This window comes from Thalassophryne amazonica, chromosome 4, assembly GCF_902500255.1.
Source record: "Thalassophryne amazonica chromosome 4, fThaAma1.1, whole genome shotgun sequence".
Lineage (NCBI taxonomy): Eukaryota > Metazoa > Chordata > Actinopteri > Batrachoidiformes > Batrachoididae > Thalassophryne > Thalassophryne amazonica.
Window position 1 is genome coordinate 59,682,301 of NC_047106.1, and position 18,660 is coordinate 59,700,960.

The 18,660-nt window shown below is 43.9% G+C and overlaps 2 protein-coding genes across 2 annotated transcripts in view; both read right to left on the reverse strand.

Moving 5' to 3' along the window:
* The window catches only part of LOC117508274 (sodium- and chloride-dependent GABA transporter 2-like), a 527,846-nt gene that overhangs the window by 199,594 nt on the left and 309,592 nt on the right, over positions 1–18,660 (reverse strand).
* Positions 1–18,660, reverse strand: part of LOC117509074 (sodium- and chloride-dependent GABA transporter 3-like) — a 233,564-nt gene that overhangs the window by 196,222 nt on the left and 18,682 nt on the right. Inside the window, exon 3 of the mRNA XM_034168880.1 lies at positions 3,401–3,541. Coding sequence (XP_034024771.1) covers positions 3,401–3,541 — 141 coding nt within the window. The remainder of the gene's footprint in view (positions 1–3,400; positions 3,542–18,660) is intronic.

Sequence of the window (18,660 nt, forward strand, 5' to 3'; positions counted from 1 at the left end):
TGCAGTGTTCACAAGTAGTTCACGTAAGCGGCACAAAATATATACATGCCAGAAATTTTGAACATTTTACCGTGCACAGTTCATGTACAGTTTCCAACAGTTTACTCACTGGCACACAAGATTGCATTCCAAATTAATGTCTGTCAAGGTGCTTTCACTGGTCCATCAAGGAGGATATAAATGAATACATTTCAATTAAATATGGTGGAGAGGTAGGATTAATGTCAAGAAACAGCTCATTGAAATTGTGGTGCTGATCTGGATAAAGGGATGGATGTTTAATTTTCCAACTTCAGTCCTGATTCCTGATAACAGGATCTATGTTCAATAATCAGGACCAAAACAATTAGAGTGATCATCATCAAAATTCAATGATAACTGATATTAACAAGGACTAGGATCACAAGTCAGCAATAAGAAACAAAGATGAGACATCAGGATGAAAGTCACAATGATGAATGTTGAATGAATGAATCCCATGGTCATCAGCCTTCAGGTGCACACTTGTTCAGATCCAGACAATGATTTGGATCTAGTGGTCCAAAAATATATTTTCAAACAGGGACAGCCCTGTTTAATTAATTGAAATTTGGTTTGAGGCTGTGGTGTAGATATTTGTTCTATTGGATGGAGATGCTGAAAATGCTTTACATTGATGTGTCACATTCACGCGCATATGTACACAAACCGATGTCAAGGAGCTCAACTGTACAAAGGTCAGCTTTGGGAATAAGGACTCATAGGCAATTCAGTGATTTTCATGTGTGTGATTTGGGAATTAAACCTATGACCTTGTGATCACAAGTCTGACGTTTTGGTTGTTTTCTGATAAGTTCTGTTAATTTGCTCAGCACTGTGGTTGGGGTTCCTCATGGATGAGGCAGTACTTTATGCATGTTAAGGTTTTTACACCATTTTTGTTAATTATCATGAACAACAGTTTATTACTTTTTCGCAATGGTTTGTACTGTCATCCATCATCTAAAATGTGTCCTTAGAATTACTATTATTCCAAAAATTATTTCCAAAAATCATTGATGAATATACAGTGGGGGAAATAAGTATTTGATCCACTGTCAATTTTGCAGGTTTTCCCACCTACAAAGAATGGAGAGGTCTGTAATTTTTATAATAGGTACACTTCAACTGTGAGAGACAGAATCTAAAAAACATCCAGAAAATCACATTGTATGATTTTTAAATAATTTATTTGCATTTTATTACATGAAATAAGTATTTGATCCCCTAACAACCAGCACGAATTCTAGCTCTCACAGACCTGTTAATTTTTCTTTAAGAAGCCCTCCTATTCTGCACTCTTTACCTGTATTAATTGCACCTGTTTGTACTTGCTACCTGTATAAAAGACACCTGTCCACACACTCGATCAATCACACTCCAACCTATCCACCATGGCCAAGACCAAAGACCTGCCTAAGGACATCAAGTACAAAACTGTACAAGGCTGCACAAGGCTGGGATGGGCTACAGGACAACAGATAAGCAGCTTGGTGAGAAGACAAAAACTGTTATGATTATTTATTCGAAAGTGGAAGAAACACAAGATGACTCTCAATCTCCCTCGGTCTGGGATTCCATGCAAGATCTCACTTCGTGGGTAAGGATGATTCTGAGAAAGCTCAGAACTGAACTCAGACCTGAAGACAGCTGGGACCACAGTCACAAAGATTACATTAGTAACACACAATGCCATCATGGTTTAAAATCCTGCAGGGCAGCAAGATCCCCCTGATCAAGCCAGCACATGTCCAGGCCTGTTTGAAGTTCACCAGTGACCATCTGGATGATCCAGAGGAGGCATCGGAGAAGGTCATGAGGTCAGATGAAACCAAACTAGAGCTTTTTGGAAATAACTCCAGTTGCCATGTTTAGAGGATAAGAACAACCCTAAGAAAACCGTCCCAACCGTGAAGCATGGGGGTGGAATCATCATACTCTGGGGGTGCTCTTCTGCAAAGGGGACAGGACGACTGCATTGTATTGAAGGGAGGATGGATGGGGTCATGTATTGTGAGATTTTGGCAAACAACCTCCTTCCCTCAGTAAGAGCATTGAAGATGGGTCATGGCTGGGTCTTCCAGCATGACAATGACCCCAAACACACAGCCAGGGCAACTAAGGAGGGGCTCCATAAGAAGCATTTCAAGGCCCTGGAGTGGCCTAGCCAGTCTCCAGACCTGAACTCAATAGAAACTCTTTGGAGGGAGCTGAAACTCCAAACCTGAAAGATCTGGAGAAGATCTGTATGGAGGAGTGGACCAAAATCCCTGTTGCAGTGTGTGAAAACTTGGTCAAGAACTACAGGAAACGTCTGACCTCTATAATGGCAGACAAATGTTTCTATACCAATTGTTAAGGTCTGTTTTTCTCTTGGATCAAATACTTATGCAATAAAATGCACATTAATTATTTAAAAATCATACAATGTGATTTTCTGGATTATTTTATTTTTATTCTGTCTCTCACAGTTGAAGTGTACCTGCGATAAAAAAAAATACAGACCTCTCCATTCGTTGTATGTGGAAAAACTTGCAAAATTGACAGTGGATCAAATACTTATTTCCCCCACTGTGTATCAAGCAGCCAGTCTGCTCTGTGTAAGCCTGATCCGGTCAGATCTCAGAAACTAAGCAGTGTGGGGCCTGGTTGGTAATTGGGTGGGAGACGTCTTTGGAACACGAAGGGCTGTGTGTGTTTCTCCGGGTAAGACTGTAGTTGTGTCAGGAAGGGCATCTGGCATAAAACCTGTGCCAATGTAGCGACTTGTACTCAATTTTTCATCTGTGTTGTGTTGTGTTTGACTCTTCCCACTTGCTCCCCTCAGGACACAAAGTCGTGATCTCTGGCTTGGGAGGCGGATGCTCTGACCAGCTGGCTAAGTCCTGGGCTCAGGCCTGTGTGGCCAGAATATCCGTTGGCTGTTGGGGGAGTGAGGACCATTGAGTACTATTGCACAGTGACTCCCGCTGGCCTCCATCACATAAAGTACCAATGTGGATCTGGCAGTATCTGCTGGGGTGATCCTGATGAAATGGGAGCAGCCAAAAAGTCAACAGCAACAACAACAACACTGATGAATATAGAATTGTTCATAAAGAAATCTATACACAGTGGTTCGGACGTATCATCAGAAAGAACAGAAAAAAAGCCACCGCAAATCACCAAATAAAGATCAATTATTTGTTGCCGGATTCACCAAACGCAGTTTTAGTTTCACAATCCCATGCCACTTTTTGGAATGAGACATGACTATTTTGAATGAAGCAACTAATTTCAAATCCATGGTTAGTGTTCCTGTATAATATTCTCAATCAAATGTAAAACTATCTTTTGGTAGCAGATGTTTGAGCAGAATTCATTCGTGCTCATGGTCTCTCACCTGTGTTCCAGTAGTTGCTACAGGTGGCCCAAGGCAGCTGAGAGTTGAAGCAGAACACAAAGTAGAGCAAAGCCCAGGATAGAACAATGACGTAGGTCATACAGCCATAAAATTGGACCAACACCTCACCACAGCCAATACCTGCAGACCGACATTTAGTAATTTAGTTTATGTTCCACATAACAAATACGTACATTGGTCAACAGTTTAGCATATGTCCAACACATATAGACAGACAAATACATTCCATAGGTGTCAACCTGACTCTAGAAAGGGTCAAAGAAGGTGCACGTTTCTTCGTAGCCACCAACATCACCAGGTGATTTCCAGAGGTGTCAAGTAACGAAGTACAAATACTTCATTACTGTACTTAAGTACACTTTTCAGGTATCTATACTTTACTCCATTACTTATTTTTCTGCCTACTTCTGACTTCTACTCATTACATTTTCACACAAGTATCTGTACTTTCTATTCCTTACATTTTTAAAACAAACATCCTCGTTACTCTTGGCTTCAGTTTAATGTTTATATATATATTTCACGTCATGTGCGCCTGTAATCAACTTTTCTGCAGCACGGCTTTGCTTTGAACCGTGAACCAATCGAAGCAGTGGTTCGCAGATTGAAGCAATGCTTCGACCTATTGCTTCGTTTATTCTTTCTTTCTTTAGCTTAATTTCCCCCCGCTAAAACCCTAAAGAGCATACTTCTGTGAGTATTATTTACCTTTTTTACGTTAAACCGACCTGTTATGGTCTTAAAAACTTAAAAACGGGAGCGATGCTAACGTGTTAGCATGTCTATGGCATTTTCAGACGGTATTGAAATGGACAAGATATTGGACAAAATAGACAACATCATTCGATCCAAACCTGACCTTGTCACTGCTTACCATGACCATAGCCAAATCACATTACTTTTCATCCAGAAATGGATTCCTTCATTCATAGTGGACTTCTTGTACTATTCAGACCCAGATTACTTGATTATTTTTTTCCTCGACTCCTGGCACACCCTCCATTCTGCCTTCTGCTCTGCCTGCAATCACGACCAAACCGACAGACACTACCTCCATTCAGACTCTCTTCACAACCATTCAATCGACACTTAACAGTATTCAGTCTTCTCTCCCTCGGCTGTCTGGCAACAACACCCAACCTCTAACCTTCATTTTGGACCCGGCATTCCATGCGCCTCAGTAGCCAATGGTGGTCCACACCTCATCAGCCTCTGCTGATGTTCCACATGCTTCAGCATCTGCCGGTGTTCAATGCGCCACAGCAACCGCCTGTTCCTCTTCATCCACCATCCTCACCAAGTGCCACCACTGGCATGGGTGGTGCTAAGAAGAAGAGGAACAAATGTCTGTCTAAGCCTGGCAGGAGGGGTTGCATGCCATCTTCTGAGGAAACTGCAGCCCTCCAGCTGGTGCCACCATCACCTCACTCTTAGTCCCAAGATGGGCAAGGAATGACACGTGTCATCGGTTCCTTCTTCTGGTCCAGAGCCAGTCAAGGAAGGATGCTCCTCATCTGTTCTATCCCCTGGTCCTAAAGCAGTTAAGGAATGATGTGCCTCATCCGTTCCTTCTCCTGGTCCCAAGGTGGTCAAGGAATGATGCACAATGCAGCTCCTGAGGGGCCATCTGCGTGTCCTCCTGATGACATCTGTGTTCCCGAGGGGCCATCAACCTCCGGTTCCAATGGCATTGATGTTCCAGAGGAGCCATCTATCACTGCACTCAATGATGTCTGTGTGTCGGAGGAGCCATCCACCCATTTTCCAGACGATGTTGGGGTTTCTGAGGGGCCACCCACCCATCCTCCAGATGATGTCGGGATGTCCAAGGGGCTGTCCGCCCATCCTCCAGATGACGCTGAAGTATCTGAGAGGTCATTTGCCCATCCTCCAGATGATGTCGGCATGTCCGAGGGACCAGCCTGCCATCCTACCAGCAATGTCAGTGCTCCTGTGGAGCTGTCCAGCCATCCTTCAAACTACATTTGTGTTCCTGTGGGGCTGTCCGGCTGTCCTCCCGACATTGTCAATCTTCCAGCAGAGCCATCCAGCCATTCTTCTGACAATGTCTGTGTTTCTGTGGGGGAGTCGGGCTGTCTTTCTGATGACATCTGTATTCCAGTGGGGCCACTCTAGCCATCTTTCCAATGAAGTCCACCCCCAACCCCACTGAGGTCCTTAGTCTGGGTCTCATTAACAAAAGATCACTATCCTCAAAATCATTGTGGATTAATGATCTAATTGTTGATCATCACTTAGATATGATTGGGTTATGTGAAACCTGGCTTAAACCTACAGCTGTCCTCCCCTTAAATGAGGCCTGCCCACCAGCATATACATTTAGTCACATCCCTCATGATGCGCAGCAAGGTGAGGCTGTTGCTCTTATTTATAAATCTAGGTTTAGCTTATTAGCTGTTGCGGGTCACATATATAACTCGTTTGAGCATCTGATTCTCTGCTCTGCTCAGGATATTATGCATTGCCAAGATCAGAGGAATAAAAATCAGTCGTATTACTTTGTCACTGTACATAGGCCTCCTGGCCAGTATTCTGAATTCTTAGATGAATTTGGTGCATTCATCTCTAACTTGTCAACTAGTGCAAATAACATTCTGATCATTGGTGATTTTAATGTTAATATAAATAAGCCTTCTGATTCCCTTGGCAAATCATTTATGGAAATTGTGGATGCATTAAGATTTCGGCAATGCATTCAGGACTCGATGCACATTAGTGGAAAGACCTTAGATTTGGTTCTCGCACGTGGTATTGCTGTCACAAATATTGACATCATGTGGTCTCTGATCACTCACTTATTAGGTTTACAGTTTCGCTGCCATTTTTAGTGGAACTACATCCTTATTTATCACTGTGGCAACGCATCAACTCCTCAACTAAGACTGAACTCAAAGCGAGACTGCCTGATGTCTTAGCTTCACATTTGGCAAACACCCAATCAGTAGACAGTCTTGTGGATAGTTTAAACTCAGTGCTCAAAACTACACTCGACATTATTGCGCCACCTTGGTTAAAACCGTACTCCCCAAAACACAGTCACCTTGGTTGAGTGATTACCTGTGTGTCCTCAAGCATAAGGCTAGAGGTCGAGAATAGAAATGGCATAGTTCAAAATTAGAAATATTCCACCTTGCCTGGCATGATGCCATCTTAGACTATAAGCATGCATTACTGGTTACAAAGCAGACCTATTATTCTGATTTGATCAACAAAAAGAAGCATAACTCAAAGTTCTTGTTCAACATGGTGGCAACACTTATTCATGGACAACCACCTGTAGTTCGCTCTGCTTTTACAGTACAAGATTTCCTGGATTACTTTGGGAAGAAAATAGAAGACATTAGGTTAAACATATCCCAGCATGCCTTAACCCAGCCACTACACCCTACTATTGAAGTGGGTGCCATTACTGAAGTATTACCTAGATTTACAGAATTTGATAGTATCTCTCTAGGCATGCTGACGAAACTCATAATGTCAACAAAAAGCACAACCTGTTTATTTGATCCTATACCAACAAAGCTGTTTAAGGGCCTGTGGCCCACTCGTTGGCTGACTGTGCTGGAAATGAATAATCTTTCTTTAACTTCTGGATCTGTTCCTAAATGTTTCGAATCTGCAGTGTTTCTGTGTAGGCTCTCAGTTGTCCAGGTGGTTTCCATAGTAGAGAAGCTTGAATCTTCGACTGGGCTGGGTTGCTTGACGTGAGGACGTTTCGCTTCAAATTGCAGAAGCTTCCTCAGCTAAAATTCTTGCTCTGGTAGTCTGACTTCTGTCTTGACTCTTGTAGAGAAGAATAAAACAGAAGCCAACAAAAGCTGGAGTTTTTAATCTAACCAGACCCTCCTACCGAGAGGCCGACTGCTACAGGCTAGTGACTAAACAATAGCTCTAATTAGCACCTATTGTGCTCTAGTTAGCACCCTCCTAATGACAGGGCAGCTGTCCCTCCTAATGATGGGACGGAAGCCTTACCTGATGGCTCCCTTGACGACTCTCCTGATGACGTGAATGACTCATTACCATGAACAAAAGACTGAAACTGCTTTGACCTGAGTACCCCATTGTAAACAGGGGACAAAGTGTGTCTGAGACCCCCATCCCCGGTTAAGGCTGGGTTTCAACGGTTTTACAAAGAATGCTTCCTTGACACCTCTCTCAAACCATTTCTTCTCTCTGGCTAAGATTTTAACTTCCTTGTCCTCAAACGTGTGGTTAGTGTCTTTCAGGTGGAGATGAACTGCAGACTGAGGTCCACTGGCACCCTCTCGGTGGTGCTGGTATAGCCTTTTGTGTAAAAGTTGCTTAGTCTCACCTATGTAGTGTTCATTACAGTTATCCTGACATCTGATAGAATACACTACATTGCTCTGTTTGTAACTAGGGATCCTGTCCTTAGGGTGAACTAATTTCTGTCTCAAGGTGTTAACCGGTTTAAAGTAAACTGGGATTTTGTGCTGTCTGAAGATCCTCTGTAGTTTTTCCTCTACTCCTGCTAAATAAGGGAGAGACACTCGTTCTTGTCTCTGTCTCCTGTCTATCTGGTCTCTTTGTTTTCTGGGACTTCTGCACTTTGTCCAGGGACCATCGTGGGTACCCACATACTGTGAGGGCTTTCCGTACAAGTTGTTGTTCTTTATCCCTTCCCTCTGCAGTTGTAGGCACCTGTAGGGCTCTGTGTTGAAGAGTCCTGATCACCCCGAGCTTGCATTCAAGGGGGTGGTTTGAGCCAGTGCTCAAGTGATTAAACCATTATTTAAGAAACCTAATCTTGACCCTTGTGTATTGAAAAACCATCAGCTGATATCAAATCTATCATTTTGCTCTAAAATTCTGGAAAAAGTGGTGTCACGGCAGCTCGTGGACTATCTTACTGAGAATAATCTCTTTGAGCCACTGCAGTCTGCTTTTAGAAAATATTCCACAGAGACGGCTCTCACTAAAGTGGTGAACAGGGGTGGGGAACTTGTTCGAGAAAGGGCCAAGAGGGTGCAGGTTTTCTTTACAGCCACTGACTCCACCAGGTGATTTCACTGATTAATATCACTTTGAGCAGATGGAATCTGTAAAGAAAACATGTACCCTCTTGGCCCTTTCTGGAACAAGTTGCCCACTCCTGGAGGTGAATGATGTTCTGCTTGCAATGGATTCAGACACCACTATGGTTAATGATGAAATGGCAGCGTCCTGTGGCTGCGGCCACGCTAGCTCCCGATAGCGATGTGCATTTTATGTTAAATATGTAGCAGTCTCCTACAAGAATCACATACAACAGGAGTACATTACTTGGACTGAGAAACAACAGCACCACAAAGGATCTTTCGGGAGTTAACCTAGTCACGGATTGAGAAACTCTTCTCGGACTAGGACTTATACCCCAGCGAGACAATGGGGCCTCCAAGACAGCGGGCTCCTCCTCCCACACCAGCCGAAACTGGAAGCAGCTGAAGCGGCAAGGGAGACTTAACATGCGCCGGCAGAGGTGTGCTAGAACTAGCAAGCGAGGCTGTCGAGCTGGCATCACCAACAGACTGAAAAGAAACCCTCACAGAACTGCACTACCGTCTATCCTCTTATCCAACGTTCGCTCACTGGAAAATAAAATGGACTACCTCAAGCTGGACTTAACAACACAAAGAAATGTGAGAGACTGTAACACGATCATCCTCACTGAGACGTGGCTTCACAACACCGTTCCGGACAGCGGCATTCAACTGGAAGGGTTAACAACATTCCGAGCGGACAGAAACCACGCCAGCACGGGTAAATCTCAGGGAGGTGGTGTGTGCATTTACATCAATAACAACTGGTGCACAAACGCTGCTGTTATCACAAGCCACTGCTCAGAAAACATTGAGTTTTTAACCCTCAACTGCCACCCGTTCTACCTGCCAAGGGAATTCAACACCGTCAACATCACAGCTGTTTACATTACACCCAGCGCAAACACAAAGGAAGTGCTCTCCATTCTGTACCAGTCTGTGAGTACACTACAAAACACACACCCGGACTCGGTCTGCATAATCACTGGCGATTTTAATCAGGGCAATTTAAAAACAGTACTGCCACACTATCACAAGCATATGAACTTTGCAACAAGGGGGGAGAACACACTCAACCAGGTCTACACAAACATCAGACAGGCTTTCAGAGCAGTTCCACACCCCCACCTGGGATCATCAGACCATCTCTCTGTTAAGCTAAATCCAGCTTACAGACCTCTGCTGATGAGGAGCAAACCAGCTGTGAAGCAGATCAGGGCCTGGCCAGAGGGAGCCACAGCAGCTCTACAGGACTGTTTTGAAAGCACAGACTGGTCTGTTTTCAGGGAGGCAGCCACCACCAACCAGCACGTCAACCTCACCGAATACACAGACTCAGTAACTGGATACATAACAAAATGCATGGAAGATGTCCTGGATCAATAGAGCCTGAAATGTGGAGGTTTTCAGCTTGAAACAGGCTGACGACGACGCCTGAGAGCGCTGCGCGACGTCTCGCACCGTGGGAAGTCCTTAAAGCGACAGTATCACCTCAAAATCTCTCATCAGCCGTTAAAATTTTCACTGAAAACCAGCTTAATTTTTCGAACCGTGTCCACTTCGATGTGTCTCACAGGTTTAGAAAAAATTTTGATCAAACAAAGCGCCAGTCTCTCAGCAACTTCTCAGACAAAGGAATTCTGACGAGGGGCTGGACGACTCCTCCCACAAGGAGTGCTCACAGGCGAATGACGTCACCGACAGGCGTGGAAAAACTCACACATGCGCACAAGGGTTCAAGCATGTCTGACGTAAAAACATATGAATGAAATCCATATAGTTTTTGAAAAAAATAAAAAGGACCTATACTTTATTGACAGATATATATAGTCATTTACACTTGTAATTTCGTCAAAATATGTAATTGCCTTTAATGTTATCAGGACGCCCCCTTGTGGCGCTGGGTCCGCGTTTTGTATGTAGAAGAATTTTTAGGTCCTTATTTGAACTATGATGAACTATCAAGTGTCCTGATCCGAACTGTATGTCCTCTGGTTGAACTAGCAGGTGTTCAACCCAAAAAAAAGGGCTCTATTAGTCATTCAGTCTGTCAGGGGCTTTCCAAGGCCTCTTAGGTGCTTTCCCGCAGGCCACGTGCGAGGGGCCTCGGGCCAGCTGCACCTGTGGCTGAGGCCACGTGCGGGGGGCCTCAGGCCAGCTGCACCTGTGGCTGAAGGTCTTTTAAAAAAATCAGTTGTAAATCCTTCACGTTTTAATGGGAGCGTTTGTCACATTGAAATAATGGCCTAACACCTGCTTAGGGTTCACTAGAGGACGCTTCCAATAGAAAACCATGTCTTGGGAATGAAATAAATAAAAAAGTCGAAGGAGGAGCGATGCCCGCGGGTCTCCAATAAATAGATGAGCGCGGTTGTCACATATTCAGTCTCTCTAGAGGACTCAGTTTGTCTAAGCTCTGTGTCGAAGGCTTAAATAAACTTAAAAACTCTGCATTTTATCTTGCTTAAGGCTGAATTATTCTAAAGTGTTGTGTCCTTTTCTAGCATATCACTTGCAATTAGTTTGTGTTATTTAAAAGACGACATCCCGAGAAGACTAAAGACGAACCACGACAGAACTTGGCGAGCCAGCTTCAGGAGTGTCCAGGGGCATTCCAGCAGCCTGGGGCAGTCCAGCTCATCCCTCCAGACCGTAAATAACAGTGATCACGACTAAAAAGGTAAGCAGAAGCCTTTTATAACTTCTGCACGATCTGGAGGAGTGAGTCGGGATTTCCGCCCAAGTTGACAGGTGATATTTTTAATTGCCTCTTACCCAAAAGAACCTGGACTAAGAAAATTGATAAGAGACTAAAAAAAGATAAGATTGAAAATTATCAGGCCTTGTAGATAAAATGCTCAGAAGGTGTGTGTGTTCCCGTGAAAAAGAATGTCTGTGTGAGTGAAAGGTCAGGAATGTTCATGAACTCTGGTGCGGAAAAGAGTGCATGGAGAACTAACCTGGATGCTTGGGGAATAATTGGTGTTGAAATTCGTTACTAATGTGCCGGCTGATAGCATGCGCTGTAGGGGTTAATTTAGGGGAGTATACTGACAAATAGGTACAAGATAATACGAGGTTATTTAAAGAAAAGAGACGGAAGTAAAATAAGTGAGAAAAAAGAGTTTAACAAGAGAATACGTGCAGAGAAAGCACAAGATAAGCGCCTGAGGGGGTGCAGTAGAAATACCGTACGTGATAAAGAGATTTAAAGAGAAAAGTGCAAAGTAGCACAGCTGACAGTAAGTAAAAGAGCTCAATAAAGGATGTCATTTTTTAAGAAAAGAGAAAAACTATAAAAAAAATAAAATAAATGAAGAGTTAGTGCAGAATACATGAGAGTTAATGAAGCAGAAAATAGTGCAGTAAGGCACCAAATACACGCTTGTGGGGCGTGGGAGAAGAATAAGTAATTAAGTACACAGTAATATGAGTTTTTTATAAGAAAAGAAAAAGAGAATATTTTCAGTGCAAAGGCACATTAAGCTCACGAGGAGCTCAGTAAGTGGGAAAAAAGTAGAAGAAAGTGCAGAAAGGCACAGGATACGCACGCGAGGCGCGGTAAGGCGTAGAAATAAATGAAATATTGTATGCTCAGAAAGGAGCTTGTGAAAAATAATATATTAAGCACAGGATACGCACGCGAGGCGCGGTAAGGCGTAGAAGTAAATGAAATATTGTACGCTCAAAGAGTAGCTTGTTAAGAAAAAAATAAATAATATATTAGTTGCTGGCAGCGCCGGAGAAGCTGTCTAACGTGAAGAAGAGATACATACTTAAACAGAACACATTGGTGTTAAGTGAATAAAAAGGTTGTTTAAAGCTGTGGAGTAAAGGGTGGCAGAAGTCTAGATAGAGATATATAGAAAGTTGTTTTTAATAATTTTTGTGTATAAAGCTTTTGAAAATTGGTGTGTGGGAGAGCGGAGAGTAAGAGGGGAGTTGCAGGCAAAGCTGTGAGGGCTTGCAGGCTGGTTGACATACAAGATTAATGTAAAGAGTACGAGAAGGGGGAGGCGTTTAGACCCAACAGGAGGACTTGGGAGGTGCATGACAGGCAAAGAGAAAAAGTGAGAAACAGAGACAGTGGGGAAAAAAGACAGGAGAAGAGACTGCTATATAAATACAGAGAAGGTAGATATTATTTCAAAGAAAGAAAACTAATAAACAAACATAGCAGGAAAAGACGAGAAGCAGAAAGTTAAAAAATTAGAAGGAAAATAGAAAGTCGGGAGCAAAGACATTAGGAAGTGTTAGGGTTGTAAGAGGAGTAAAGAAATAAAGTTGGTTATAAATCAAAAGAGTTAAAGCTTAGATTATAGTGAAAAAGCTGACAGACTGATCAATGCTTGGGACAGTCATTGATGGGAGACTTAAGTGATGATGAAATAATACTCCCAGAACATTACTTGACTGACGGAGACATCGAAACCCAGGGAATCAGGACACATTTTTGGATGGAAAAGACCTATTTTGACAGGGTAGGAGCAGAACATTGGCAGGACGAACAAGAGATCAATCAGAAATTATGGCAGATTACTAAGGTAGTCAATCTGAAGCAAAAGAAAGAACAATTCCCTCTAATTAATTGGGAGCTGCTGATAAGACGTCTGTGGCATCAGGGTTTAACCCCGTGGCTGGAGCTGCTTTGTGCTGATCCTAATAAAGAAATTAGCATACCATTAAATCATTTAATAACACTACCAACCGATCCAGGTGAAGAACTGTTTCCTAGGTTGACTCTGACTGTGGTCCCAAGGAAGGTTCAGGTGGGAAACAGGTAAATTTTCATATTTAGTTAAAGAAAAAGAAGACGGGCATAACAGTTGGAAATTTAATCCTTTTAAGGGTTTAAAATACAAAACAGGTGTTACAGCCGGCAAGTTATTGGTCTGGATCAGGACAGCCCCTGAGGGACTACCAGAACACCATAGAAACACCTCACATAGCGTTTGTCAGGGTTACATGGGTAACTCTCAAGGTCAAGGTCGGGAAAGTACCCCGCTAGACTTAGTACTAAGAAAATATCCAGGAAAACGCACTAAGGCCAACCAATGTATGAGAAAGTCGCACAAAAGGTCACATGGGGGCAGGCAATGGCCTTTGCAGGGATCATTTGATCCGGTGATGTGTGAAGCAGTTGCGGTAGAAATACAGAAAAAAGAAATTAAAGATCAGCAGAAGAACGTAAATAACAACAAAAAACGCACTGAAGAAAAAGAAGTTTTGGCCTTGTTCAAGCAGGAAGCACAGAGGCTACAGCAGAAAAGAGAAAAAATGACAGAGGAAAGATTCAAAGACACTAAAGCCAGTGCACCGAGCTGGGAAGCAGAGCCACCCCCATATAAACGTCATGATATGGGAAAGACAGCTGGACAATTTGTATTAGGAACTCGTGAAGAGGACCAAGGCATGGATGTGGAGGGCAAATTCACACTGACACTAAAAGCTCGAGAGCCACAAGGAGACAGGTCCTCAGTCTGTCAAATGGATCATACAAGGTCTCCAAGTCCGAAAGTAAGTGGTCGCTCACCACGACCAGCAGGGGGGGCCACAAATAACAGTGACACGGAGGCAGACGAGGATAAAGAGAGAGACCTGAAGGCTCCGCCTGCACATCGAGGTCCACTGAAAACCGTCCCCTCCCACCATAAGTCAGCCGACTGGACCTTCACAGGCTATAGAGGCTCCGAAGAGTGGCACAAGAGCTTCTGTGACACACTGGATCTAGCCAGAAGAGATAATGAAGAACTAGCTGAGCAGCTTCGGCTAGCGAAGGAAAGAATACAAAGACATAGGGACGCCGAGGAAAGAAGAATATTTCAACAATCGACACCCAATCAAGGGAATCACATTATAGAGCCACCCACCCGAAAAATTTCTGGTGAGATCGTCATTGAGAGTGCAAAAGAGGCCCGACTCAGGCAAAGACAACAATGTGTAGCCAAAGACATAGCGGCTTTAGAACAGGATATAACCAACTGGATAGACTGCCTGGAACCAGTCAGTCGCACTCGATCTGGAAGACAGTATGGAGCCCCCACAGAAGAAGAGGAAGACGAAGACCTCATATGCCCACTGGTGGTCAGGAATGGTCATCATGTGTATACCCCATGGAGCTGGACAGACATGGTGGGGCTAGCCAACAGGCTGCCAGACATCACCCAAGGAGCTGGGAGATGGATAACTGCCTTAGAAGAAGGCACTGCAGGGGTAACCTTGTCTTTAGGTGACATAAAAGCCTTGCTAATGCATGTCATGGGAAAACATGACACTGAAGAATTAGCAGGAAAGGTTGGACTAACACAAATGATGGGCACTAATCAACATGATGAAGTCCCCTTTAATCGCTATAGAAACTCCATGTGGGAAGGACTGAGAAGAAAGTACCCTGAGGTCTTGGAGCCCTCTAAATTGGATGATGAGGAGTGGACACCTGAAGAGTGCCCAAAGAAGTTCCTGCACCGATTCCAGAAGAGATGGGCGGAGGAAACAGGAAATGCATGGAACCATTCTCCAGCAACTGAAATCCTGTTTAAAATAACTGTAAAAAAGGTTCTACCAGATGAGGTTCAGAAAGCCCTAGATGGAGTCGTGGGACTATCGAAAATGAATTGGGCTTTATACTCTGAACATATTTGTCACCATCTTGAAATCTACAAGAAAGAAAAACAAAAAGAAGAAGATGCAGCAAAATCCCTGACGAAAAAATTGGTGCAGATGCAGTTGGGAGAGCTAACCAAAGTCAAGAAAGAAAAAACAAAGACCCAGGCACCAAAGATGACCCCTGTTCCTTCTGAGCCGGCAAGCACAGGCCCTACGGCAAACACTGCTGCCACCATACAGGCACCTGTGGTAACAGCCACACAGAGCCCCCAAGGAGCAGCAGGAAGCACTCCTACAGGAGAAGTCTCAGCACCAGTGGAGCATCACTATCACTACCATAGCACTGGCACACCCGGAAATGGACCCACCTACAATCATGGGTGGAGAGGAGAGTCACGGAACTTTCAAGGTCAAAGAGGAGGGTGGCGAAGAGGATCTCGCCAACCTTCATTTGGAAGCAGATTCCAGAACTCAGCTCCCAGGAACAGTCAAGCGGGACCGCCTATGGGATCAACACCCCCAATAGGGGATCAACCCTTTAATGAGTGTTGGAGCTGTGGACAACCTGGACATCGAATGAGAAATTGTCCGGCCCGACCTTGGGTTGGACCCTCTGCCTATTGGCAATAGGGGGGCCTAGAGAAGACAGAGGGGGAAACGGTGGCATTGGCTATTTCTATGATACCTAAGGAAGAGCCAACCGTCACCGTTAATATACAAAACAGAGATTTCCCTTTCATGGTGGATACAGGGGCAACATACTCTTGCATAGGGAAAATGGGCGCTCATCTCCCCCTCTCTGGGTCTGTAATTAAGACCATCGGCTTCTCTGGGAAAACTCAAATAATACCTTTTACACGCCCACTTCCTGTAACGATTGCAGGAAAAACAATTGAAGCACCCCTGTTATACTCACAAAATACACCTGTGAATTTGCTGGGAAGAGACATTTTATGTAAGCTACAAACCCAGATAGTGTGTACCCATCAAGGACTGCAAATACACTTTCCTGACGAAGCACTCACCAACATTATGGTGCTTATGGACATGGAAAACAAGGTCCGACCTGTGCAACCCATGGTATACTGGCTGAAGTTACAACCAGAAAATTCAAATCTTCAACTGGAATGGGAAAAATGGAAGCCCTGGGCAGAACAACACTATGCAGCAGTATATACACCTGGTTTACCTTTACATGTCACCCTGATGTTCGATGCCAAACAAGAACAGGCTGACTATGCATGCTGCTGGGATGCATTGATGAATCAACGGCTGTTTCACATAACCACCACAGAAATTTATTTAGGCCCCCAAGGGGCCGCAGCTTCTGTCAAGCTAACTTCAGCTGAACAACAATGGTATCAAGTGCCGAATGCCACGCCTCATGTGACCCTTTTAGTCTCAGAAAAGTACGAATCCCATGACCTAGGTCCAATGGTAAAGACAGCCTCAGAAGTTGAAGAATGGCAAAACATGGAAAGTCCACAAGTACATCTGTCAAAAGACCAGCAGTTTATACGAATTAATTTAAAAGTAAATGATGAGGCTATAGCTCAAAAAGTGGAGCTCAATCCTAGACCAGAGGGACAGATGGTGTTATCGGCCCAACAAGAGAAATTGTTAGAGCAAATACCACCAGTGGTGTGGTCCAAAAGCAAAACGGATGTAGGACTAGTAAAAACAGCCTTACCAGTAAAAATAAAAATAAAACCGGGAGCAAAACTGCCTCACCAAAGGCAGTATCCATTAAAACCTCAGGCTATTGAAGGCATAAAACCAGTAATTAAGGGACTAATGGCAGCTGGAGTTTTAATAAAAACTGCAAGCCCATGCAATACTCCTATCTACCCTATCCCTAAAAACAATACCAAAGAGTATCGGCTGGTACATGATCTGCGTCCTATCAATGCAATAATAGAAATGGATGCACCTATAGTACCTGATCCGCATACTATACTATCAAGCATCCCTGCTGGAGCAAAATGGTACACAGTAATCGATCTGTGTTCAGCCTATTTCAGTGTGCCTGTGCACCCAGACTCACAACATTTGTTTGCATTCACATTTCTGGGACAACAGCTAACGTATACACGGCTACCTCAGGGACTGAACCTGTCCCCAGCCATCTTTAACAAAGTCCTGGCTGAAGATTTACAACACCTTGACATACCCAGTACATTGGTGCAATATATGGATGATCTCCTTATTGCATCAGAGACTCAAGAACAGTGTGAAAAAGATTCATTAATTGTATTGCATGCATTGGCAGATGGAGGTCATAAAGTAAGTAAGGACAAATTGCAGTTCTGCAAACAACAAGTAGAATACTTGGGAAGACAGTTGTGTGGGACCACGCGATGTATAGCCCCAAGCCAAGTGGAGGCTATAATCAAGGCTCCCAAACCCCAAACAGTGGGACAGATGCTTTCATTCCTTGGGATGGCAGGGTACAGTCGGCCGTGGATTTGTGATTATGCTATAAAAACTGCACCTTTGCGTGCCATGATTAGAGCAGTGGGGCAAACAAGCAATGCAGCTCTCCTCGTCTGGACAGATGAGGCAACGGGAGCTTTTGAGGCCCTGAAAACAGACATGCAATCTGCTCCCGCATTAGGTAACCCAGATTATGGGAAACCTTTCCATTTGTATGTTACTGAAAAAGCTGGTTATGCTTGTGCTGTACTAATGCAGGAAACAAATGAAGGAAAACAACCATTGGCCTATTATAGTACAAAGCTTGACAACATTGAAACAGGATTGCCACCATGCTATCAGGGTCTAGCAGCAGCTGCCTTTGCATTTCAAAAAGCATCATCCATAATCATGGGACATGCAGTAACGTTGTACACGTCGCATCAGTTACATGCCCTGCTAACCAGTCAACGTTTTGTCTTAACACAAGCTAGACGCACTGGATATGAAGTTGTGTTGTCCGCTCCAGAAATAACAATACAACGTTGTCACACGGTGAATCCCGCCACCAAATTGACCACACCGTTAGATGGTACTCCACATAACTGTGTGGCAGAGACAGAGAAATGTTTGAGAGCCAGAGAACATTTGTATAATCACGCCATAGATGCAGATCTAACCCTGTTCGTGGACGGCTCATGCTTTCGGGATGCCGCGGGATTGCATGCGGGTATGGGGATTGTTAGATTAAACACGGATGGCGAGACCTTTGAATTACTGGAGTCCCAAGGAATTGATCAGCCTTGTTCAGCCCAACTGGCAGAAATCAAAGCCTTAACTATGGCTTGCCAGATAGCTAAAGATCAACGTGTTAATATCTACACAGACTCAGCCTACGCTTATGGCGTATGTCATGTACATGCAAACATTTGGAAACAAAGGGGATTCCTGAGAGCAGATGGCACCCCTGTCACTCATGGAGAAGCAATTTCCCAACTGTTACAAGCTCTCCAATTACCGTCTGAGGTAGCCATCATTAAATGTGCAGGTCATCAAAAGAATAATAACATCATAGCTCAAGGTAACAACCTAGCAGATGACGCAGCTCGCAAAGGAGCACAAGGGGAAAATATGTTTCCCCTGCTAACCATCCAAGAT